Source organism: Musca autumnalis, unplaced genomic scaffold, assembly GCF_047663935.1.
Source record: "Musca autumnalis isolate F117 unplaced genomic scaffold, ASM4766393v1 scaffold_4, whole genome shotgun sequence".
Lineage (NCBI taxonomy): Eukaryota > Metazoa > Arthropoda > Insecta > Diptera > Muscidae > Musca > Musca autumnalis.
Genome location: NW_027411977.1, coordinates 146,605,708 through 146,632,614, shown reverse-complemented (window position 1 = coordinate 146,632,614; position 26,907 = coordinate 146,605,708). Strand labels below are relative to the sequence as shown.

The 26,907-nt window shown below is 37.3% G+C and overlaps 1 protein-coding gene across 5 annotated transcripts in view; it reads right to left on the bottom strand.

Moving 5' to 3' along the window:
• Lmpt (four and a half LIM domains protein limpet) overlaps positions 1-26,907 on the bottom strand; it is a 437,156-nt gene that overhangs the window by 142,926 nt on the left and 267,323 nt on the right. For 3 of the 5 annotated variants that reach the window (XM_073986058.1, XM_073986057.1, XM_073986056.1), the window contains one exon: positions 6,953-7,249. The exons of the other annotated variants lie outside the window; for them this stretch is intronic. In XM_073986058.1, coding sequence (XP_073842159.1) covers positions 6,953-7,116 — 164 coding nt within the window. In that variant the 5' untranslated portion in view covers positions 7,117-7,249. The remainder of the gene's footprint in view (positions 1-6,952; positions 7,250-26,907) is intronic. 5 annotated transcript variants of the gene reach the window in all.

The following is a 26,907-nucleotide window of genomic DNA, read 5'->3' as shown; positions in this document are numbered from 1 at the left end:
CATCAAATTTGTATTTAACAGTTTCTTGGTTGGTTAACATAATGTTAAATAAAGCTTTAAAAGTTTGTTTACTCTGCACTGTTGAATGTAAAAGCTTTTTTAATTGAAAATCAACAAAGCGTTAATTTAAACATTTTAGTTCCTGTATTGGAATGCGTATTGTTCTAAAAGAATTCAAATAAAAGGCATAAAAAGTTTTGAAATATTAGTCAAAATATTCGTTACATCGCTCTTTTGCCTGTGGCAAAGACGTGATGTTGTAGAAAATTTGTTATATACTTCCAATACGTACGTAAGGATTAACAATAAATAAGAAACAAAATATTAGTAGGGAAAATTTAAGAATGTATCAGTCAGCTGTGCTGCCGGAGATATACCCTCAGCCTATGACCAAACAAGAAGCAAACACAATAATTATGCCGTATAAAAAATATATCAATTTTGTGTCACGAGTTTGCTTCAAAACAATGTTTAGTAAACAAACTTCTGATTCAGAGAAAACTCGAAATATTAAATTACGTTAATCTAAGTTTGGAAGAATTTTTTGAAAATTTTAAGAGTTATCTTGCACATTATCCGTTTTAATATGTGCAGGCAGGGTTTTTTTGGAGCTTTTGGGCCATTGTCTCAGGATGTATGGATTTAGTCCGGAAAAAATTGTACCGTTGTATTAGGTACCGTGAAAACAACCTTCTGGAAAAATTTCAAACAGATCCGAGGCGAGTCCTCAAACAGCACTTTTCCCAAATTTTGTGTGGGAGGTACCCTAGGGACGGATATAGTCCATATTCCATCCTGATATATGAATGGATGAAGTAATATGATGTGCAAAGATTGGACCAATCAGAAACTCTCTGCGATAGTTATCTTGCGAATTTTCCATTTTAGTTGGTGCCGTCCGGGTTTCTTTGGGCTTTTAGGCGTTATCTCAGGAAGTATGGACTTGCGCCCCAACACAAGTGAACCGTTGTAAAGGGAGCTGCAAGGACGACCTGCTGGAAAAATTTCAAAACGATTCGGGAGGGGCTCTTAAACTTTACTTTTTCCGGAGTATTATGTGGCAGGTTTGGGCCAAATCGATTGCTCCCTTCGAGAGTTATCGTTCACACCATTTTGCAGAACATTTTGAACTTTGGTTGGGGAGGTACCCGAAGGAGTGGACCTATATGGCCCATCTTTGAACTTAATCTAAGTTGGTTCGAATCGATAGATCCGTTCGAGTGTTATCGTGCGCACCAACCAGCCAGTCTGAAACGAATTTCGTCCAAACACATTTGGGGTCGAAAACCCTTATTTCGATGAGGCACATTTTTGGTCGTATCGAAGTGTACGAGTATATATCCTGAAGAACTGAACATAAGACGATCGTATAAACTCAACGACAACCGCAGTTTTTTCAGGCAGAATTCAGTGCTAAAAGCCCTAGAACTACCGTAGGAATGGCAGACCTTGCAGATAGGCAAATAGGATAGTCACGGCTTACGTGAATAGTCAGTCTGCTTTAAGGGCTTTAGGACCATACACTATTAAATCTAAGACTTTTCAAAATTGTAGTAGCAGAGAAACCCGTAAGGATTTCGCATGACATACCTCGTTGTAAGGTATCGCAGACAATCTGGCCGGTAATCTCAGGGCGTAGAACTGCGTCCCTTCGCTGACTATATAAATGCGGCGTCAGATCTATGACAAGTAAGTGGGAGGACAACAACCTTGTGTATTGTAGGCTATGTGAGGATGTGAAAGAGACAGAAACAATCGATCAACTTCTCTGCCAGTGCCCTAGATTGTCAGTCAAAAGACGCTGGCTGTGTGGAGTGCATGATATTTTATCTCTCTTATTTTTCCTCCATTAACCCTGCAGCTCTATTAACTACTGTAGGACTCATAAGTGGCTAGGAGGTGGGTCATCCTAGACTAGGGATAGCAACCGGTCTGTATGTGTGAGTCACATGCACGAGATTTATTCTCTCCCTCCCTCTGAAGCCACTGCCTGGAAGTTAAGCAAGTTCAACTAACTAACTTCTCTTCCTGTTATATGTACTCTCCTTCTACTTCTTTCCTGTCTTTATTTTTTCCATTCCTCTCCTACGTCCGAGGAGAACCGCTGGTCACCGAGTGAAGTGACTGTGACTGTCTACAATCAACGATAGCAGCTCATCGTATAACCATACTGTCATGGAGGAAATACGCAAGGTATTCTAGCTGACTTGATATAAAGCACGAGTTTGGTTGCGGATTTTTAGTTAGTTGGAGGTTAAAATATCGGGTCTTTAGCAACTTCCACAATTGCTTAATGAAAGCAACCCTTGTTCCGATAACATATTACCACAGTGGCAAAGTATTACCAACTCCATGCAAACAGTAACCATCCATGGTTAGCTAGCGAGGAGAAACGGAAAAAGAGAGAAGTGGAAAAGTGGTGGAGAATAACATGGAGGAAGGGAGTATGGACTCAGATGCTCAACTGGATGCAAGCCCAGTTCCAGAAGGTCCAATATCGGCACATGACGGTAATAAACTTCAAAGGCAGGGTGTAACAGAATCATTTTGACTAAAAACTCCTACATTAGTCAATGACTCTAAGGACAGGGGCCTAATTATGTGATTCGATATCGAGTTGTTTCGACCTGAGTACTCAAAGTTGGGATGACAACATTCGTTATCGAGTAAAATTATCGAGAAATTGAGCATAAATTTGCGAGTAATTTCTCGAGGCCAAATTACCTATCGTAAACAAATAAAATGAAAGATTTCCTTATTGTCTTTTTGTTTAAAATGTATGTAAAAACAAGAGAAATTGGGAAAAGTCCTTTGCAGTCGTTTTGAGAAATTGTAATAAATTTAGAATTAAAATGCATGCAATCATTAACCAAAAATTACTTTTGTAGTCGTTAAAAAATAAGTTGAAAAATAAGCATTTCTGGAAAAAGAAAAAAAATATTTAATATTAATAGCCTTTATTGTATAAGGGAAGTACATTTTAAACATTTCATCCCCCGTTGTTTACCAAAGGAAATATTCTCTCAGAGAGGCTAATGCAAAACATCCACCAAACTCTCTCTCTCATTTATTTTGAGAGAGGATTATTAAGGTAGATGTATCAGCAATCCGTTACAACAATGTCAAAAAGATTTTGCAAAAATTAATAATTTTCTTATTTCCATAGCACAACTTCATTCCGAAATTATTATTGAATGTATTGTTCAACAAATTCCACAAATATTTACATTTTTCATTCATAATTTAGTTTTTTTTTTGGTTCTTGCTTTCAAAAAACACCTTTTTTACATCTACCTTCATAATATTCCCTATAGTACACATAGGTTTTCATAGTTCGATTACCGGTTAGTCTCGAAACATTCGATCAACGATTTCGATCGAATCTCGTCATGCCGCTTTTTTATCGTGTCGAAATCTTTTTCACGAGCAAATACTCGATCGAATCGAATCACGTAATTAGGCCCCAGATCTGCCTGGGAAATTTATGATATAAAACACTACAAATGTGATGTAATGTATCTTCGCAAATTCGTTGGACGAGATCCGAATGCATTTTGAGAAGGAGGTCTTCTATATCACAAATAAACTAAGGTACATGAGAAAATTCGAGTGAACTTACCCTCATGTACCCCGATGCGAACTTCAGGTGGGCAAGATCGACATTCCAGACCCTGTAGCTCCTTAAGTCAAATCCTCTAAAGAAGCTGCAGTAGTGCAAGTGGAATCAATCTGTGTTCCGAAGCCGATCCCAATCCAGAAGGGAATGAAGTAGGCTTAAGAACCTACCCCAAAACCAAAGACATTCGTAAAGGAGATCAATTGACGAATGGGTCTGCTCTAATTCCGACCCAAAGACAAATAATAAGAGCACAGGAGTCTATGGCTTACCAAGCAACCTGTTCAAAACAGGAGGCTACACTCCAATAAGAGTTATGCATCAGCTAGTTACCTCCAGCTGGCAGGAAAACGCGTACCCATTAAATGGAACCTCAGCATCCTCTGTCCCGTCCACAAGAAAGTAGGAAAGGCTGTGCGCTCTAACTATAGGCACATAACTCCCTATTGCTTATAAGACAGTGTCAGGGTTATTGTGTGAACGACTTAGGCCTAAGGTCAAAGAAATAATTGGGCCAACCAAATCCTGGAAAAGATATACAGATGTCGATTATATACTACCCTCCGAAAACACTATACGTTCGAAGGTATAACTTGTTTTCCCGCAGGTAGTCCCACAAAACTCATTCGGTTTCGTAAAATGGCACAATAGCCACATGTTATTTGTTCGATCTATAGGACAGATATACTGTAGAGGGCCACATAACCTATGTTTGTATTGTACTTCTCTTACTGATCCGAACGGCGTCTCTTAATACATCACTTGTAGAGAAGTTTTATACGGCTGAAAATCTCAGGAAATGTCACCAACAATACGCTGAGGGGTATTTTGCATCAGGGTCATGACTACAGCAGTGTGGCACCTAATCTGTCAACACTCTTGAATTATTATATGCTTTTTTTATATTACACCAGGGTCATTAAAAAATCGTTTGGCCTAGGCAACACGCAGTGTCTGTCGCCAGGCGTCATTTGACTTTTTTTGGAAAGTTTGACAGTGGTTTTTGAACGTTTTACAGCATCTTCTGGTGATTGTTGCTTTATTTCGGGTTCATACGCAGAGTTCCATGATTCGTCACCTGGATGCATCTTATAAACGTCTTTTGAAGCGCCACGATCCTATTTTTTTGAAATTTCATGCACCGATCGACAGGGTATCCAAAGAGAAAAACCCCATTTTTGCCGCCAAGTGTTCATGCAATATCAAATGTTAGTTGGTGGAATAAATGCCTAAGGATGCTTCTATCTCACGGTATATAGCACTGCGTTCTTGCATTATCCGTTTACACACGGCTTAATTTTTTCTGGCACAATGGCCGTTTTGGACGACCCTCACGAACTTCGTTTTTTTGGCGAGTGTCGGCCAGTTTTTCATAGTGCTATAAGATGGGCCTTTATCGACATAGAAAATTTCATTTGATCGATCCACTCTTGCCGTGATTTTTCACGTCGGAAATTGTGAAAAATTATCGGACGAAAATGTTCACAAGTAAATCACATTTTTTTGCAAAGTAATTTTTTCAAGCCACTGTAAACTGTCCTGAGTACGCTTAGGCTAACAACTGTCAAACTTTCCAAAGAAATGTCAAATGACGCCTGGCGACACTGCGCGTTGTCTAGGCCAGAAGGTTTTTTTGTGACCCTCGTAGGTAATTAGAACCTGTTTATGCGAACACTACAACTAAACACTATTTTATCGACAACAAACGCACTGAAGGTGTTTATACCCTCAGTCTTTAGGCTAAGGAGGGTATATAGTCTTTGATACGATGAAAATGTGCCTCATCGAAATAATGGTTTTAGACCCCAAGTATGTTTGGACGAAATGTGTTTCAGACAATTTGGAGTCGATCTAGCCATGTCCGTCCGTCTGTCTGTCCTGCTTGCTGGAGCGCACGATAACTCTCGAACGGATGAACCGATTCGGTTCAAATTTTGGCTTTCGTAATATTTTGCCCAAACTTAGTTTAAGTTCGAAGATGGGCTATATCGGTCCACTCCTTCAGGTACCTCCCCCACAAAAGTTCGAAAATGTTCGGAAAGTTTGTGCACACGATAACTCTTGAAGGGAGTGAATGATTTGGGCCATACTTTGTATAGCGTAAACTTTCTACCAGAGTAATATGAGGTTCCAATATGGTCTCAATAGGTCCACTCCTTCGGGTACCTCCCACACAAAATTTCGGAAAAGTTCAGTTTAGGGCCTGCTCTCGAATCGCTTTGATTTTTGTTTTAGCAACTTGTATTCACTGCCCTCCACACGACGGTACAAGTTTCATCAGGGGCAAGTCCATACTTCTTGAGAAAATAGAATGAAAGTTGCAAAAAAACCCTATGACACCGTGTGAGGTGGTTGGAGCGCATGATAACACTCGAACGGATCTGCCGATTCGGTCCAAAATATGGCCTTAGTAATATTTTGTCCAAAAATATTTTTAGTTTGAAGATAAGCTATATCGGTCAACTCCTTCAAGTACCTCCCCCACAAAAGTTCAAAAATGTTCGGAAAAATTGTTCGTACCGTAACTCTTGAAGAGAGTGACCGAATCGGTCTATACTTCACACATCCTAATATATTTACCAGATATAGATCAGGTTCAAAGCAACTTTCATTCGCTGCCTCAATTACGATGGCAAAAGTTTTTTAGGGGCAAGTCCATATTTCTTGAGCAAACAGCCCGAAGAGTGTGAAATCCCCCAATGGCACCATATGTTGTGGCTGGAGATCCACTTCCATAACGGTCAATGTCGATCCATTTCTTTTAGTATCTCCTCCGCAAAACTTATGATCTTTAATTCTAATCAACAGTTTTGTCGGTTCAAGCGCCCAAAATTTTTAAAACCCCCTAAATACATACGTATTTTGGGAAATTTTTTTTTCAATATACACAGGCTGAGGGTATATCTCTGTCGGCAAAGCCGACTGATACTTTTTTACTTGTTTTGATTTTATTTCAACTTGGTTTTTAGCATGAGAGGCATTCAACTTGTCTTCACAAATATCAATACTTTGCCAATTGATATCCTAACATTAAAAAGACCCGAACTTTCTTCGCCAAATAAATGTCGAGATGAACTTCTTCTTTAAGTCAAAATACATCCGAGTAGCCAAAACAATGAATGAATGATATCATTGCCAAATACATTCTACTAAATATCTATCTGTCCATCAATATTTCAAATATTTTTGAATGATACCTTATTTTCAATACCATGACGTAGACGTACGTCAGACGCAGAGCAGAGTTAGTACGAGTATAGCAGTGAAATGATTTGTGTTTAAAAAGTATTTTTCCTTTTTCATACTGTTGTTTTTGTTGTTGATTTTTCATCTTACCTTACAATGAGATCATAAATTTCTTGTTTATCGAATACTTTGCAGTAGGTGTGCAAAACATTTAGGCAGGCATAGTGTAGGCCGGTCCATGGTACATCTTGTGATGCTAATGCCTCCCAAAGGGGGCAATCGGCATGACGATCCAGATCCAACATTTTCACCATTTCTTCCGTTTACAGACAGTTTGAGATGACAAAATTAACAAATTTTGACACCTTTTGCTTTTGGGACACTTCGGCTTTAATTTGTTTTACATGAATGTTTGTGTTTAATTTTAAGTTTCACAAAGCTATTAAACTAAATTAAAAATAATGTTTTGTAAATCCACTTAAATGTTTTTGCATAAACCTATGTTATTTGTTTGTTTATCTGTTTTCGTGAGAATTGGGTTAACAATACGATTTAGAATATATTAGAAAATTATTTTCCCAGATGACTATGAATAAATACCAGAATAATACTTTCCAGATAACATTTCTGTTAATTTGAAGCATTTAAGTATTGCCCTAATCGGGCACTTTAGATCTCACTGTTTTCACAGTGGGTGAAGACAAGACTTTTACATTTAAACAACAGTCATGAGTTTTCAATCTGTTTTCACTAAGTAGCAACAAAAATAACATAATTTGACGCCCACCATCTTGTTAAGCGTTATTGTCCAATACTTGTAAAAGTGTGTGCACTGTGGAACATGATTTTTATTTAATAACAAATGAATTTTGCTGTAACTGATAATTCCATATACTAAAAGAATTTTATTAAATGGTATGTAGAAAAATGTGGCGGCAACTCCAGGAAACTCTTCTGTGGCGGTAAGTATTTCAATTGCCAAATTTTCTTTTGTGTGTCTGTTTAAATAGAAATAAAACAAAAAAATAGCTAGAGTTGTTCCCCATTTAATTTCAATTAATTTCAATCATTGCCCACTGTAATTCCCAAAAATGTGCATAATTAAAAAAATCTTAAAACGAAATTTGATTTAATTGTTTTTCGTGGAGGGTGATTTTGTTTAAACGTTAAACATAATCCAAATATGCAAACACTGTTTCTTCTGGCATACGTCTGTCTACCGTAAAGTCGAAAGTAATAAAATGCTTTCAAATGAAAAATGAAGAAGCACACTTTAATAAAAATTATTTTTAAATAAACACAGAAGAACACTTTAAATTATTGCCCACCTCTATCAACAGCCGGCCTCTTGGTGAAATATAGATATGAATGTTGTCCAGCATCAAAGTCAAACACCTCTCTCTCTCTCACCCCAAACGTTTTTATACCCTCCACCATAGTATGGAGGGTATATTAAGTTTGTTTTTCCGTTTGTAACGCATTGAAATACTCATTTGCGACCCTATAAAGTATATATATTCTTGATCAGGGTAAAATTCTAAGTCGATCTGAGCACGTCCGTCCGTCCGTCCGTCCGTCTGTGGTAATCACTCTAGCATCCACAAAAATGGAGATAGGACGCTGAAATTTTGGGAAAATGCGTCTTTTGTTTGCAGGCAGGTCAAGTTCGATGATGGGCTATATCGGTCCACGTTTTGGTATAGCCCCCATATAACGGTACCCCCCGATTTACGGTATTTTGACGTTTTTAGCTACATTTTCACACCGATTTGGCTATAATTTGACATTTAGGGTTCTTAAGTGTCAATAAACATATATAACAAAAGTTGTGGACATAGGTCCACGTTTTGGTATAGCCCCCATATAACGGTACCCCCCGATTTGCGGTATTTTGACGTTTTTAGCTACATTATCAGACCAATTTAGCTATAATTTGACATTTAGGGTTCTTAAGTATCAATAAACTTATATAACAAAAGTTGTGGACATAGGTCCACGTTTTGGTATAGCCCCCATATAACGGTACCCCCCGATTTGCGGTATTTTGACGTTTTTAGCTACATTATCAGACCGATGTAGCTATAATTTGACATTTAGGGTTCTTAAGTGTTAATAAACTTATATATTAGAAGTTGTGGACATAGGTCCACGTTTTGGTATAGCCCCATATAACGGTACCCCCCGATTTGCGGTATTTTGACGTTTTTAGCTACATTTTCAGACCGATGTAGCTATAATTTGACGTTTAGGGTTCTTAAATGTCAATAAACTTATATAACAAAAGTTGTAGACATAGGTCCACGTTTTGGTATAGCCCCCATATAACGGTACCCCCCGATTTACGGTATTTCGACGGTTTTAGCTACATTTTCAGACCGATTTAGCTATAATTTGACATTTAGGGTTCTTAAGTACCAATAAACTTATATAACAAAAGTTGTGGACATAGGTCCACGTTTTGGTATAGCCCCCATATAACAGTACCCCCCGATTTACAGTATTTTGACGTTTTTAGCTACATTTTCAGACCGATATAGCTATAATTTGGCATTTAGGGTTCTTAAGTGTAACTAAACTTATATACCAAAAGTTGTGGACCTAGGTCCACGTTTTGGTATAGCCCCCATATAACGTTACCGCCCGATTTCAGGTATTTTGAGAATTTTACCTACAAGTTTTAACCGACTTATCTGTAATTTGAACATTTGACATTTTAAATTGTTAGTGGTCACCACACCTCTCCACCAAAAATTGTCAAGAAAGCCCCCATATAACGGTACCTCCCGATTTTCAGTAATTTGATGATTTTACCTACAATATAAAACCGAACTAGCAGTAATTTGACATTTGAAGTTCTTACACTTCCGTTACACATGCCAGTGAATTGTTGCCAATTGAGTACATGTATTATACTCGAAAATGCCGAAAAAGTGTTCGACTAGCATGCAGTTTTCTTGTGTGTTTACACATGCCAGTGCAAGTTCAATTTCAAAATTATTTTAAGCCGCATTAACACACAAAATTGCATTATATTTCAGATTTAAAACACAATTCACAACATATTTTATTACTTTTTATTTTATTTCGTTTTAAAAAGATTGTTTTCAGTCATAAACATAAGGAATCTGGTATTGCCGCCTTTTCAATATTGTATAATCCCAGAGGGGAAATTATATATCAACCTATATTTGCATGAAAAACATCAAAATTATGTCTTTACAAACCACTAATATATTGCAGCTTCCAAGACGTATTATTTGTGTTTCCTAATCTTTATGAAAATATGCATTAAATCTTTCCATTCTTAAAAGAAACAAAAATGTACATGGATTAAAAAATAGTCTCGGCAACTCTTTTTTCATTTTCGACATATCACTGGCAGCCAGCTCAAAATTTTGCTGGCATGAAAAATCTAGTGCCAGTGGAGTCGACAATTCAAAAAATGTATTTGTGGTAGTAAAATATTGTGTATGTATTGAATTTTTCGAACTGTCACTGGCATGTGTAAAGGTTGGGTTAGTGGTCACAACACATCTCCATCAAAAATTGCCAACATAGGTCCATGTTCGGATATAGCTTCCATGTAACGGTACCTCCCAATTTTCAGTAATTTGGCAATTTTAGCTACAATTTTTAACAGAACTAACTGTAATTTGACATTTGAAGGTTGTAGTGGTCACCACACATCTGCATCAACAATTTTCAACATAGCCCCAATATAACGATACTTCCCGATTTTCGGTACTTTGAGGATTTTACTTAAAATGTTTAACCGAACGTAGGTCCATGTTTTTGTATAGCCACAAAACAAACCTACCGATTTTCCGTACCTTAGTTTTATTATTTGGACGAACTTTCTGTAATTTGTTCATTTAAGTTCATATTTTCATATAGCCCAGATACCTCCGAACTAGCAGTTAATGACATTTGAAGTTCCCACTTTATGTACCGATTTTCGATATTTTGAGGATTCTAGCAAAATTTTTTAACCGAATTAGGAGCTATTTGACATTAAAGGCTCCCATCAAAAACTGTCAACATAGCATTTTATGTACATTATCTGACATTTTAACGTACTCACTAAAGTTGGGGACAGGAATGAATATTTTATGGTGGAGGGTATGAAAAGTTCGGCCCGGCCGAACTTAATGCTTTTTTACTTGTTCACTTTATTGTTATGGCGCCTAGCTTTAAAGGGCGTTGAGTATGTGAGTGTGCGTGTGTCTGAAGTGGTCTAGTAATAAATAGTACAGTTACAATGATGAATATCACCGTTTTCAAAGTGATTGAAATATATTATTATGCTCTTCATTCACAGAGAATACCTCTGTAAATACATAAATATGTACGTACATACATACATACGTAAATAGTTTTTAAATGTACTGTTTTTGAAACGAGCACCTATTTTTGGTTGCATGGTTGATATTCTACTGCTGTATTTTTCATGATAAGTAGACCAGCGAAAATTCTGCAGCCTACATGAGCCGAATAACCCATTACAAAGTAATGTTAACAAGCTACCTTCTGCATTACCAATATGTTGAAAAATAATGGGCTATTTTTTTAAACATTCTTAACAAAGCAAAACTACTTAATTTACTCATTGCAAAGTAATGATTACGGTGGCACAGGCATGCGTGTCCAACTATGGGAGTGGCCATTCTCCGACAAGATGCGTCTTCTCGGGTGGCGGATGGGAATGTCAGACCTGACTCAACATATCTCTTCAACCTTGGGCATCTCTTGGAGCCTCAGTATGTTGGGGTTAGAGAAATGGCACTAAAAGAGAATAATCTCTAAAGAATTTTTTATATACTCGTATACTACGGATCATTTTAATTCCCCTTGTACCAAAAAGGGATCGGGTTATTTCTCCAAAAATAATCAAGTATGATGGGGATAAAAGATAAAAGGAATAAAGTTACGATACAAGGCCTAAATAACCCAGTACCGGAGGCGAGCGTTGGTACAAACCATCTGTCGTTGAGATCAAGCGGTTGTGATCCTGCTGTTTTAGGTGTGAATGCCTTGACACCTATGGCTGTACTTGCTACGAGTACACTAAACATTAATGATAGGAAAGTCAAGATTGATGCAAGCCGCTCAACGACTGACTGGACTGATGTTGTGGGCAGGGAAAGCCTAAACAGGAATCTTATGACCATTGAAACTAGTGAACTAGATTAGAGGCTTCTTCCAGATGAAAAAAACCACTACATGGTCCAATCTGTTACTCAATATGACCCTGACCGACGACGAGCTGGACACCATGGTGATCCCAGTAAAGTACACTAGGGAAGATGAGACTAACATGGAGCAACGGAGTATGGACTCAGATGTTCAACTGACAGAAAGCCCACTTCCAGCTGATCCTATATCGGCACATGACGGTAGTTAACTTCAATGGCATGATGCCACAGAATCATTGACTGACGATGGGAAATCGAAGAAAACTCCAAAATCAGTCAATGACTCTAAGGACAACTCTAAGAAGAAGCAAACTAAGGTACGTGAGAAAATTAGAGAGAACTTACCCTCATGTACCCCGACGCGAAATTCCGAACTAACAGACCCTGCAGCTGCTCAAGTCAAAACCGCTAAACATGCTTCGGTGGCAAGGAAACAAGTAGAAGTGACAAAACCTACGGCCCAAAGCAAAAAGGTAGGGTCAACCTCTGCTCCCATCATGTACCCGACGCGAACTTCAAGTGGGCCGGATTTCCTCCTAATCTTCCGAAAAAGTAACCAGTAAGGAAAGGATCAAAGTTGGCCGGGGCCGACTATATAATACCCTAAACCACTGTGAATATTTAAAATATATATGGGAGCTAAATCCAAATCAGAACAGATTTTGATAAAATTTTTCACATTTATTTGCAGACCAAATTCCGTCACATAGTGTAAATTTCATCAAAATTGGACATATGTATATAGCGTGTTTCGTGCATCAAATACCTCAAATCGGTCGAAAATATATATGTGAGTTATATCCAAATCTGAACCGATTTCGATATAATTTGTCACACTTATTTCTAGGCCAAATCCCGGCAGACATTCCAAATTTTCTTGAAATCGTACATATATAGCGCGTTTCGTGCATCAAATACCTAAAATCGGCCGAGAATATATATAGGAGCTATAGCCAAATTTGAACGATTTCTATATAATTTGGTACACTTATTTCTAGACTAAATACCGTCGCACATTCAAAATTTAATTGAAATCGGACATATATAGCGTGTTTCGTGCACCAAATTCCTTAAATTGGGCGAAAATATATATCGGCCTTTTTGTAGAAAATTTACTTATGTTGAAACTGAGGTATGGGGTATTGTAACTCGCGAATTGTTGTAATATACCATAACTTTTGAACGCATTTAGGTAAAATAAACTGTTTTAGCACGATTCACCGATGGATTTCTTAAAATTATAATTTGAGTGGAAGCTGTGGTCATATTAATGTAAAAAAAGAGGAAAAAATCATTGAAGGAAACGAGTTTTTTTAAGTCAATTTTCAATTAGTGGCTTTACAATACAATGTAGAGTATAATGTTCAAAGAAGAAGTAAAGGAATACACTTCAGAGATGAAGTTTCTAATGTATGATTTTTTAATATAACCACCGCATCAATCTCAAACGGATGCTGACATTTTGAAGACTGAAAAATTGGGTTTTTTTAAATTTTTGCTCTAATCGGAACGCGCAACTGTACTCTTCTAAAAACTGATTATGAGATTGTAGTACTCGCGATTACGCATTTTTTGATGTATAACTCGGGCGTGTAGCCTTCAAAGGTTCACAACAATCTCAGCTTAAAGTCGAAATTTGTGAGCATAATTTTTTTTAAAAACCAGTTTTTTGGATTCGAAACTTACAAATGCCTTTCGATTTCAGTGGAAACCCGCGTGAATTTAGTTTTTTTTACGTTCTGAATGTAACAAGCCTTTGCGCGTCTAAACCCATCCACTAGATCGGCGGATATGATACCCCTCAAATTTCGAAAATATGCAAAAAATATTTTTGAAAATATCGCGTATTTAGACGCGTTTTAGATGTGTTATTCCTACTTAGATAAATAGAGCGAAACGCATATTTAAAATGTGCGAAAACAGATATTGAAAAACGTTCGCGAATCCGGAGATATAATAGATTTTTTCTAAAAACTGAGTGCGATGCTACATCCACGGTTCTTGATGGATCGCATTGAAATGACATAGGATGATGTATTTTTTAATGGTGTTCATTGAAATCGGATGCGCATAAAATGCAAATGTACTTCGTGGAAATTATGGGCATTTTACTGTTTTTTGCACCCTAACATGCAACTGATGCTACATCGTGGTCGTCAAATGGAATTTCACAAAGTGTATATCAAATAAGAGGGATTGATTCGCTGTTTTGGAAAATCGGATGCGCATCTTGTGATTTCCACTATTACGCGGTTTCTATGCGTTTCAAATGTTGTAATATTCAATATAACATTATTTTAAGGTTATGCCGCAATTGGAATTCCTTGTGATTTAATATAATGTTCTAAAAATATTCGCCAATAGGAAAACTATAAGTGAAAAAGTTGTTGCAACGGAATATCTTCATTATTGCGTGAAATTTGGACGAAAATGACAAAGAACGCAATCAGTTTTTCTTCAACATTTAATTATAATTTTTTTATATATTTTTTTGTAAGTATAAGCGCTATTGTTTCAATAATATGATTGTAAATACGTGAAATTATTTAACAAATTTAATTTTTCGCGAATCCATTGAAACTTTTTGAATTTTTTTTTGCATATTCTCAAAGGGTGCGAATTCAGTTAACGACAATTGGATATAACAGCTTACTATATTAAGCCGCGATTTTTTTTAGAATTTTCTCTAATTAGCATAATTAAAACGGTCATATCTTTTGCGCGCAACAATCAAAGTTGGTAACGAAAACAGATTTGGAATGACGATTTTTTTCTTAATCTATGTACCAAAAATCATAGATGTAGTATCAAAATTTTTTTTTGATTTTTTTGAAATGGAAAAGACGATTTTAGAAATTTTTGTCGATATGGGGCCTATATCAAAATCTGAAACGATTTTTACCAAAATAAATAGCGTTCGTCCTTTGGCCAAAAAAACTATCTTCCCCAATTTTCATGCGAATCGAACAATAAATGCGACCTGTACTTTGTTTACAAAAATACATGGACAGACGGACAGACAGACGGACGTGCGTAAATCGTCTCAGAAAGTGATTCTATGTATGTCCCTAAAAGGAACTATGGGTCTATCTCGCTTCCTTTTGCATGTTACAAACTAATACACAAAGACATAATACCCCTTACCACAAGGTGGTGTAGGGTATAAAAACGACAAAACCTACTGCCCAAAGCAACAAGGTGGGCCAATCTTTGTTCCGAAGTCGAAACCAAACAAGAAGCGATTGAAGGAGGCCCAAGAACCTACTCCAAAAACAAAAACATCCTAAAGGAGATCAATCAGCGAGGGGGTCTGCTTCTAAGCTCGACTCAAAACCTGAAAGGCATATAGCAGAGGTGCAATCTAGTTTTGGAACCTGCACAGGAAGCAAGGAAGTCCAGGTGGTTATGTCGACTGAACCATCGTGTTCTAAGAACACGAAGAAAGCTTCACAGCAAAAAACTGTGAAACGATTTCGATCATTTGAACGCTCCTAGCATTCGCCCAGGAAGACGATGGTTTCTATGGAAGTTTACCCATCGACTTCCTACGCAGCAGCAATTGTCCAGAAAGCCAAGCAGAATAGTCCCAGTACTGAGAAGGTAGCAGCCCCTCGGGAAAAGCGACCTTCAAGGTACATGGACAATGGTTCAATAAACCTTATGACGTACCGGTCCAAATTATGTCCGACCTTCGGGTGGCAGTCATCGACAGAGCTGACCTCGACGGGAGAATCAAGAAGTCATTGTGGTTGATTGTCCGAACCGGTCTTCGGAGTGTCATTGTTTCTGTGTTCCATTAACTGTCATAACAAAAAACCGCGAGATTTCTTTGTTCAGGTTGTTAATGGCCTTGGTGAACTTTCTGAAGGGGCTAATCTTGTTGCAGTCTGAATATGGAAAATACCATTCAGTGAGGTGTTACCAACATGGGTTCCTCCACCTAGCGTGGACGAAAAGCTCTGATTAATAATGCTGGAGCTCAAAATCCAGATCTCCTTACAACTGGCTGGGCTATTATTAGTGTAACTGCTTGTAAGGGGAATGTAGTGATGAATATTAGGGCGGCTGTTGACTCCGTAGGGGAGTGTTATTTAGGGAATAGTGAATTTTGTTTTGGGATGGATTCGGTTCCTTCTGAATCCCCCTCACGCAATTCATTAAGAAAAGGGAGGAGGAATGTTAGGCATTGCGCAGTTTAATCTGCACCATTGCAAAGCCTCAGATCTACGAATTCTAAATTTAAAGCGATTCGAGCGCAGGGCTTGACCGGTATATTACATGTTTTAAACTGATCTATGCCTGATATATGTATTACGATGTGCAAACTATGGATCTCCCTTTGAGAGTTATAGTGCGCATCATATTTACGAAAAGTGTTGAACTTTTGTCGGAGAGGTAACCTAAGAAGTCGACCGATATGGCCCATCTATTACTAGGGCCCATTGCCTGAAATGGATTTCGTCCAAACATATTTGGGGTCTAAAGCTATTATTTCGACGAAAGGCATCAAATAGGGAGGAGTGGAAATCTGTTCTTAGTTCGGCTTATAGGACAAATGTTCTGTAGAGGGTCACTGAAAGCATTTGTGTGTTCGTCATATGCACAGAAAATCTGTGGCCTTGGCCCGATAAAAGTTAAGCACTGGTGTATTTAATATTTGGGAACGGAATTGTGAGTGTTCTAGATTTCATACCCTCAGTCTCAGTTGTAATGGGAAAGCTGAGTGAGGGGTCCAACATCCATGAAGGAACAAAGGAAGATCTGTTTCACATGGAACTGACTCTATTTTCAGCATTATGATGTGGTACTTTTTATACTCTTATCGACGGGTCGAAAGGAATATCAGATATAGTAAGATACTTTTTATACCCTCAGACTGCAGGTCAACGAGGGTAATAATAATAATAATTGTTCCACAAACATTCCAGATGGGACAAGGGAGACTTCTCTCATATCAATGAGTGCACCCCGATTCGTATTAGCTCAATGATATGGGACCTACAGTTTATCACCGAGTCCGAACGGCGTGCCTTAAGACACCACTTGTAGAGAAGTTTTACATGGCTGAAATACTCAGAAAATGTCACCAATATTACAGAGGGGTACTTTGCTACCGTTGAAAATGTTTGGTGTTGCTTGGCCGGGGAATCGAAAGTATGCCTCATTGAAGTAAAAGTTGTTGCAATATGGTCCAAACCTTGCAACTCGTAATTTTTTGTTCAAACTTATATTAAGTACGAGGATGGGCGATATCGGTTTACTTCTTTGGGTACCTCCCCCTCAAACAAAAATTTTCAAACAGAAAATATCTGAACTTTTGGAAACAGCCCTCGAACATCGAAAGAATTCGAGATTGGAAACAATTCAAGTAAATGTTTCGTTTATTTGTGCAATTCCATTTGTATTTTATACTTATTTTTGATAAGATTATCACGGGAGGAGCGATAGACAGGCAGGTAGATACATACAAACACATATACATGAATATACAAAAGCAGAATTGAAAGGTGAGTAGACTTTTTGGAATGTTATCAAAATGACTTGACCGGCTTTGTATGTTTGTATGTAAGTTGTTTGTAGCGGAATGTAGTTATGTCATCGACCACTGCTGTAGGTATAGCCAAAGATTTTAGGGCCAAACAAATCTTGAAGCGACAGGCGAGTTAAAGAACGAAATGAATTGGCATTGATTTCTAGGCGCAACACTCATTTCGTCTAAAAAGCAATAACAGACAATTTCATTAGTGATTTCCCTTTCCTAATGCCCTTTTTCAATTTCCCCAAAGGTGCGTGAGAATGCGTTTTATAAAAATTCTTTGAGATTCAGGTGTAATAAAGATAAATTGAATATTTCCCATTCAGAAACTACGTGGCCGTACCTTTGTGCCTTCTTCCATTTACATCTGTCTATCTTTTGGCTGTTCATGATGATGACGATAATGATAAGTAAAAAATTGTTTTTAAATTTGAAATTCTATTCAAATTTTTGTTGCCCATAGCATAGGAAGAAGCTGCTACCGAATGAATGGCCAGCGAATAAATGAAATGCGGGATTATTAAAATTGTCGGAAAATGAATATAAATTGTGGTAATTATGATTTTATTTGCATATTTGTTATCTTTGTATTCGGATTCTTTTGTATGTGTATATTTGTCTTTCGGGGACTTTTATTCTATGACAATACGAAACATCTGTTTAGATTTATTTTATTTTTGGTTTATTAAATAAAGCGTCAGAAAAAATAAGTCGGGAAAATCAAGCCATTAACGTCCTGCAATATTTTCTAAAATATAATACGTTTGTATTGTGAACATTTGATGTTGGTGAGAATGTCCTATGTTTGTTCGAAAACAATGAAAACAAAATGATAAAAACCATCAACCATCACGTATATAAAAAATATATATGAAACAATTAATCATAATTAGATATTACCCACTAATACCACAAAAGCTGTCCGGAAAGTTGGCGGAATGTCGATGGAAAATTCGTTTTTTGGAAATTACATTTTACCTCTAATATAAATAACAAATTAAGAATAATGATATTTAGATATTTTTTGCTACAGTACTGACATTGCTATAATGAAAGTTATAATGCGACGGAAAAGGGGAAAAGAGAGACAGACTTATGCTCGGGAATAACCATTGACAGATCAAAATTGGTATATTATCCATGAAATCCATTGTTGCCAAAACTCTTTCACCTTGCTCAAACTTCAGTTTAGGGTTCACTTCCCTACTTAATAATAAACTTTTTAGAAACGATTAGAAAGTCCAAACGACTTTCTGTCCCTTTTCATGAAGGTCATAACATCCAGCATAAAATTCAGCCTCAAAAATGTTATGGAACTACTGACTATTGGGTGTTATGACATTACCTCCGAAACGAATGCTCAAAGAAAACAAGTAAAAAAGTAGTAGTTGGCTTAACCGACAGAGATATACCGTCAGCCTATGTGAATTGAAACTGTTACCAATGGATGGATAGATCGAAAACCGACTAAACAATAAAATAAATCCTTTTCCCAAAAATTATGAATTTTGGGTTTTTTTTGAGAAATTTGTGGCCCTTCATGTACATTTGCACCTGCCGGCAAAAAGTGAATTTGGATTGAAGCTTAAGCGAGTTGCGTAGGAATGGATCGACATAGTCCATTTGCAAGTTGATCTTATTTTGGAAGTCATTTCTTTTCGATAGATATCGCGCCCACCAGTCATTTTATTTGGTCACCGTATTATTTACAGCTTTTGGATCATTATATCAGGAAGCATGGACTTGCCCCCGAAAATCATAATATCGCTGTAAATATGACAACAAAGAGTATCTTCGGTAAAAAATTCCAAACGATCGTCGAAGAGACCTTAAACTACACATAAACGAAAATACTGAACTTTTGTGAGGGAGGTACCCTAAGGAGTGTACCGATATGGTAATTTTCGAATTTAAACTATGTTTGGATGAAATATTACGACATCAAAAGTGTGGACCAAATCCGTTGTTCCGTTCAAGATATATCGCGTGTACCATTTTTCCATTTTTTTTTTTAACTTTTGTGGGGTAGTACCGAAAGTAGTGGACCGCTAAGCACCATCTTCGAACTTTATCTAAGATTGACAGAAATATTAGGATATGCTAAGTTTCGACCAACTCCATGGTGGTTGTAGGGTTTTTTTACAACATTCAGGTCATTTTCTCCAGAAATATGGACTTGTCTCTGAAAAACTTCGTACCTTTGTAATAGAGGCCTCGAGCACAACCTGTTGCAAAAAAGTTCAAAACGTTTCAAGAGAAGGCCTTAAATTGCACTGAACTTAAATTTTGTATGAGAAGTAACCTAAGGAGTGGGTGAGTATAGTCCATATTCCAAACTGATCTATGTTTGGTAGAAATATTACGATGTGCAATGTTTGGACCAAATCGGTCACTGCCTTCGGCTGTTATCGTGCGTACCAATTTACACAAATATTTTGAACTTTTGTGGGAGACGTAGCCCCCAAAATTGAAACATTTTGGCTTAAGTACAAGTTAAAAGGCGTTTGTGGTAAAACCTTAAAGTTTATTTCGGTCTTTACCATGGTTTTAAAAGTTTTTATCATGTTTTCAACCGAATTAGTTGATGACCGTAAAATCGGGTGGTACAGTAGTTATATGGGGTCTATTTTAAAACCAGGACCTGTATTATTTTGATCCAACCAAGATGGTTTGATGTGTTTTTGAATTGGGAAATACGTTTTTATTCGCGTAGCTGCTGTAGAATAATGATAATGAACTTTTTATACTCTCAAAATGTCAGCATCCATAAAAGGTAGATGCAGTGGAAATTTTGAAAAGTGATACATTAAAAGTGTAATCTTCATTTTGTATTCTTCTACTTTTACTTTGGACAGATGGCAATCGAATAGCAATGTAAAAAACCTCGATAGCTTCAACGTGTTTTTGCATATGTATATTCATTCATATTCATAACTTCCACGCAAATTAAATTCTTTGCTAAATTTTTGAACTTTCTTTAAAAACATTTAATTTGATCCAGTAATAGTCATAGTTACAGGTAAACTACAATAGTTCGCTTATTATAATAGTACAAAGCTTGGCTTCATGGAAACCAATTTTTTTGTCCTTTAATCATATACACTTTCATACGACCAAAATGTGCCTCATCGTAATAAGGGTTTTAGAATCCAAGTATGTTTGGACGAAATCCGTTTCAGACAATTTGGAGTCGTCCGTCTGTCTGTCTTTCTGTCTGCCCGGCTTAAGCGCACGATAATTCTAAAACGAATCAACCGATTCAATCCATAAAGGAGAGCCAATCTCCTTATATGTTGTCCAAGCTTAGATCAAGTTCGAAGCGAACTCTCGATTTAGTCTATACTTTGCCCAGCATAATATTTCTCCATATACATAAATCAGGTACCAATATGGACTATATCGGGTGCCTCCCACACAAAATTTCGGAAAAGTGCAGTTTAAGGCCTGCTCTCTAATCGTTATGAATTTGTTGCAACATGTTGTTCTCGGGCCCTATTGCGACGGTACAAACATTTTACGGTGCAAGTCCATACTTCCTGAGAAAAATACGTTGCATATCGAAATCTTAGACAAAGTTTGAAAATGGTGCTTATTGGTCCAGGGTTGTCTGCTCTATGTCCTCAAACAGCATGGAGTGCTTGACAGTATCAAAGGCTTTTGATAAGGCACCATCACTGTTTTGTCACATGGTTTGCTCTGGTTGAGTCCTCGACTAATATGTGTGGAGATGGCGTGCAGCGCAGTTGTAGTGCTGCGCCGCTTACGGAATTCATGCTGATGATTGGCAAATGTATAGCTGTTTCTGACGCTGGGGATGACAAAAGATTCTTTGCTACGGGCGACAAAAGCGAAATCGGCCTGTACGATTCACCTTTGCTGGTGGATACAGTAGCGGGACTACGCTGCCACAGGTTGAGAACTTTAGTGAGATTATCCACTCCTGGCACATCCAGCTGTTTCAGCATTACCATGGAGATTCCATCAGGGTCCAACGCTTTGGATGATTTAGAGTTACTGATGACATTCCCAACATCATCCATTGTAAATTGTGGTGGTTCATCCTCGACAGGAAAATATCTAATGCGACGTACTACTCTTCTCTTCGGGGCGCTCGACAAACTGTCGATTGAAATAACTTGCGCACCTCTTCGGATTAGTTAGCGTAACGTCGCCAAACGTAACTGCGGTCCTATCTTCCTTTTTTTCAGGGTTCGAGAGTGTCTTAACCGTTGCCCACAATTCACTTATTCCGGCTCCAATGTTGCAACTCTTCCAATGATTTAACCACTTGTTCCGTTTATGTTCACCGACCAACCTGTTAACTTCCAGTGTCAGTGGTCACTGGGGTTGTCACCACGAAGCTCATCGTGCTGGGAAGTTTGGTCTCACTTCGGGTGTTCGAGCAGCAGGTATATGGCGAGCGGCTGCAGCAGTGCTGATGTCTCGGAACGTCCTTTCCGCTACCCGAGCATCAGAGGGATTAGCATCTGTCAGTCTTATTTCTTAGCGATTTGTTTAATACATTAGGGCTGGTGTCGGATTTGTTGATTGGATATTTAGATCCACTACCTGTACTACACAATTTTTGTTTACAGTCATACCCCCATTATTACAAGTCCTCTTTTGTTATATTTTGGATTTACCGAACAGATTTACAGCGTTCCGCTTAACTTAAAGTTAAAAGTGGTGATTGAATTTCAAGGAGGAGCTCCTTGGCATTAACTTTCAATATAAAAATTATATTTTTAATGCCTCCAAATTGGTTTATTTTGCGTTTTCAAATCCATCAGATAGTAAAAGAACACATATAATAATGGCCCATAGTCTGTAAACGTCCATGTTTAATTATGTAGGATATGTAGAATTAATTCCCTTAATAAAAGAATACACACGAAAATAAAAATGTCAAACTGTCTCTGACAAACAAACTCACTTCATGATTCTCCAATGATGATTCGTCAACGAGTGACCAAAGACTATTTAATTCCCTGAAATGCAATATAGTTTCAAATCAAATTAAAATGTGTCATGCACATAGTACGACTGATTGAACAAATAACGAATTGTCTTGCGTTATCAATAACTGTTAGTTACATATCTGCATACAAATATACATACATATGTATGAACAATATATAGACGTACAGTGGAATTTAGATTATTCGTAATATTACTTTTACGCGTAATATTTATTTTCGTAAGCAAAAAGATCGTGCGTTCGATTCTCCGGCCAGGCAACATCAAACATTTCAACGGTGACCCCTCAGCAATGTTGGCGACATTTCCTGAGTATTTCAGCCTTGTAAAACTTCTCTACAAGTGGTGTCTTAGGACACGCCGTTCGGACTCGGCAATAAACAGTAGGTCCCATATCACTAATATGAATCGGGGTGCACTCATTGATATGAGAGAAGTCTCCCTTGTCCCGTATGGGATGTTTGTGGAACAATTATTATTATATTACTAGCTGACCCGGTTCCGCGTTGCTGGCCCGTCGTTTTGGATTTCCGGCTTAGTAATCTATCTACAATTTGTCTATTTAATATTGATACCTCTAGATATTTTGGTATAACCCTCATGCAATGGTATCTCCAGATGTAAAATAGAAAATTACTTTAATTGTAGCCTCCATCATAATATGAAGGGTATAATTAACTTTATGATTCTGTTTGTAACACATCGGAATATTCTTCGTAGAACCTATAAAGTATATATTCGTGATCAGCATAAAAAATAAGTGAATATAACGATGTCCGTCTATCTGTTGATCAAGATACAGCTCGCGATATTTAACATAGAGCTTTTCAATTTGGTACAGAAGTTTGTATTTTTTCTCGGAGCATGTTTGGTATTGAAAATTGGTTATATCAGTCCACATTTTGATAAAGCAGTGACTGACCGCCCGATTTTCGGAATTTTCAAGGTTTTAGCCGCATTATCCTACCGAAATGACACTACTTTAGTACACCATGACCTCGCTTTGCGTCGTAGATACGTTCCAAAAAAATACACGACTCAAAGTGAAACGACGCAATGAGAACTAAGATTTTCTATGGAAAGCTATGTAAATTTCGGAGATAGGTTCTAAGGTGAAAAACACTTTTTTTCTTATGTCCACAGTTTTAGGTAGAGAAATTACCTGAACAAAAAGGAACCCTAAATGCTAAATTACAGCTATTTTGGTCTAATTCGGCCAGAAAATTTAGCTAAAACAAAATAATGGAAATCTGGCGGAATCGTTATATGAGGGATATAAGAAAACGTTTACCTATGTTCTTCATTTTTGTAGGAGAAGTTTCCACATCACTGGGATCACTAAATACCAAATTATAGCTCATTCGGGCTGAAAATGTCGTTAAAATGGTCAACATAACTGAAATCGGGCGGTACCGATGTAGCCCATCTTCGAACTTGATCTAAGCTCTGACCAAATACACATGCGTACAAAATTTCAGCCATATATCTCAAATCATTCGGAAGATGGCGTGATTACAACTAAATCAGCTTATATGATCGCAAATGAATATTTCAATGTGTTTCAAACGGAAAAACAAACTTTATATACCGTCTATACTATGGTAGAGGTTATAAAAAATTAGACACTCAAATTCAAAACAACGCTACATCGAAATTCGAACGACGCATATTGAAAATAGGTATTAACTAAGCAACGACGCAACTTCGAAAAAAAAAACGCAAAGTGAAACGACGTAAAGCGAGGTCTTGGTGTATTTATTCTCCCTTAGAGGCATAACGCATTTTTGCAAAGGATTATCAGCATAGGTCCACGTTTTGATAGAACTACCCTAGAACGGTACCGCCCGAGTGTCGATATTTTGAAAGTTTTAATATCATTATCACTCATCAGTGTGGGTATAAAACATAGAATATTCGGTACAGGTCCAGGTTTCTAAATAGTCTTCATTGAATGGTCCCTCTCTATCTTCGGTATTTTCAAGTTTATAGCCACATTATTCATACGAAGTGGCTATAATTGGTACTTAGTATTCCTTGGGAGTATAAACCATTTCTGCAACGAATTATCGGCATATAGCACGGTACCTCCCGAGTTTCGATAATTTGGTAGTGTTGGGCAATCTCGTTCATTGAGCGGATCGATCTTTTTGATTCCGTTCACCAAAAAGATCCGGGTCGTTTACTTCGTTCGTTGGCTCTTTTTCGTTCAACATATACATTTGAATGTACTATTTTCTTTTGAAGTCGTTCGTTCTCTGCTGCATATGACTCCGTCGTTCTTTTCACCGAATCGTTCTTTTGATAATGTTCGGTCACGAATGACACAACTGTTGTGTTACTTGCTTGTTTGTGTGCTAATGGGGGTGGTTTTGTTTCTGAACGTAGTGGTGGTGGTTTTGATATGAAAGAACCAGATGAACGAATGATGCAAAAGAAAGATATGACCGAGATGTGCTACTGAATGAGGTGAGTTACAGAGCGAGAGTAGCTCTCTGAATCATTGTTTGTTTTGTGTGGAAATTTGTGATGCTTGAGCTAACGCAGCGTTTGTTTAGAGTTTGACTGCAAAACCAATGCTGCTAATTTTGTAAGCAGCAATGACTCGTCCATCGGGGATCTAAATGAACGATATAAAATAATGAGCTGGATACGGATCCGTTCGTTCTTTTCACGGAATCGTTCCTTTGAGCCGGTTCGTTCATGAACGACGCAACTCTATAATTTGGAGGTTTTAGTCTCATTATCCCACCGAAATGGCTATGGCAATTTGGTGCGTTGTCTTCATTGTGGGTATAAAACATTCCCGCATAGAATATTCGGTAGAAGTTTTTATGTAGCCTTCATTGAACGATACCTTCCGATTTTCAATATTTCATGGTTTTAGCGGCATTATTCAACAGAAATGGCTATATTTGGAGGTATCAAATATTTTAGCAGAGAATTGTAGGTATAAATCCATGTTTTCATTCATAAAACGATACCTACCGATTTTTTGGGGATTTTGAATGTTTTAGCCACATTATTTAACCGGAATAGCTTAAACCTGATTTCAATATAATTTATGGTGGTGCGTACAAAAGTTGGGGCAACAGAGAGATGTTTCATTGAACACGTTCTTATTTTGCACTCCTAAACATGAAAACATCTGTGATTCATAAAAAATGACTTCAAAATGCTATTGGGTTTATCTAGACTTTGCTGTATTAAAAAACGTGGTCTTGATCGAGTTATTCCAAGCACTGAAGTCAATGATCATGTCATGTTTGCTGTCCCACTTACTAAATTTGTAAATCTAATCAGTAAGAATAAAGTTTTCAAAAATTGGACGCAATCGCGTTATTCTGCTTCCAAAACACCCATTAATGGCAGAGGCCACAATTGTACCAATACGTCTAATAATCTCTGATATTTAGCGATTTGTTAAAACCCATTGTTGGGGAGGTCCCCCACACCCTCCATTATCGGTATTCTCCCACCTTATGAACCTACACACAATTTCATCCAATTCGGTCCAGCCGATTCGGTAGTTTAATTTAGGAAATCATGTCAGTCTTAAAGAACCCTATATAAATTTAGATATGTTATATATACACCGAATTGCTTTAGTGACCAATGCACATTTTTTAGACGTTCTACTTATTTAACCATCTTTGAAATTATGTCTTGCCTGATTTCTCAATCGATTTTTTGGAATTTCGGTCAAGGGACATTTAACATCATTTGGGTTGTACTGTATTCCAAACTGTGGGGTTGTTCGCGCTTTCCCAATTATTGAAGCCAGTGTTTATAGCGTTTTTGTAGTCACGCTTACTAAAATTAAGGATATGACCTATAATTATACATTTTTAAAAAATTGGGCTGACCGCGATATTCTGCTTCCGAGATGACCATTCAGGATCAAGACAGTTATTACCATAGTATTGCAATCAATTTTTAAACAATACGTTCAAAATTATATTTGATTTCACGTTTTCTTAAAAAAAAATTGTGGGGGAGGTACCCTGGTCACTTCACTGACCAGTATAAAAAATAGCTAAAAACCTATTCTCAGACCTAAAAACTCCACATACAAAATTTCATCGAATTCGGTCCAGCCGTTTCGGAGGAGTTTAATTTCGAACATCATGGCAGTCTCGAAGAATTTTATATATATATAGATTATTATTAAGCAAAAAAAAAAAAAAAAATAATGTGAGTTAAAAACGGTCGGGCCGAAATTTGTATACCCTTCACCATATATTACATAAAGTCGAACTATTTCGGTTGGATTATGTGGCTAAAATCGTTTGTACATTTTCACTACCCAACATCCAACATAACAGAAACTTCTGTACCAAATTAAAAAGCTCTTTTAAACATTGCGATCTGTATAACGATTTCGTCTTCGACGAATATTTCGA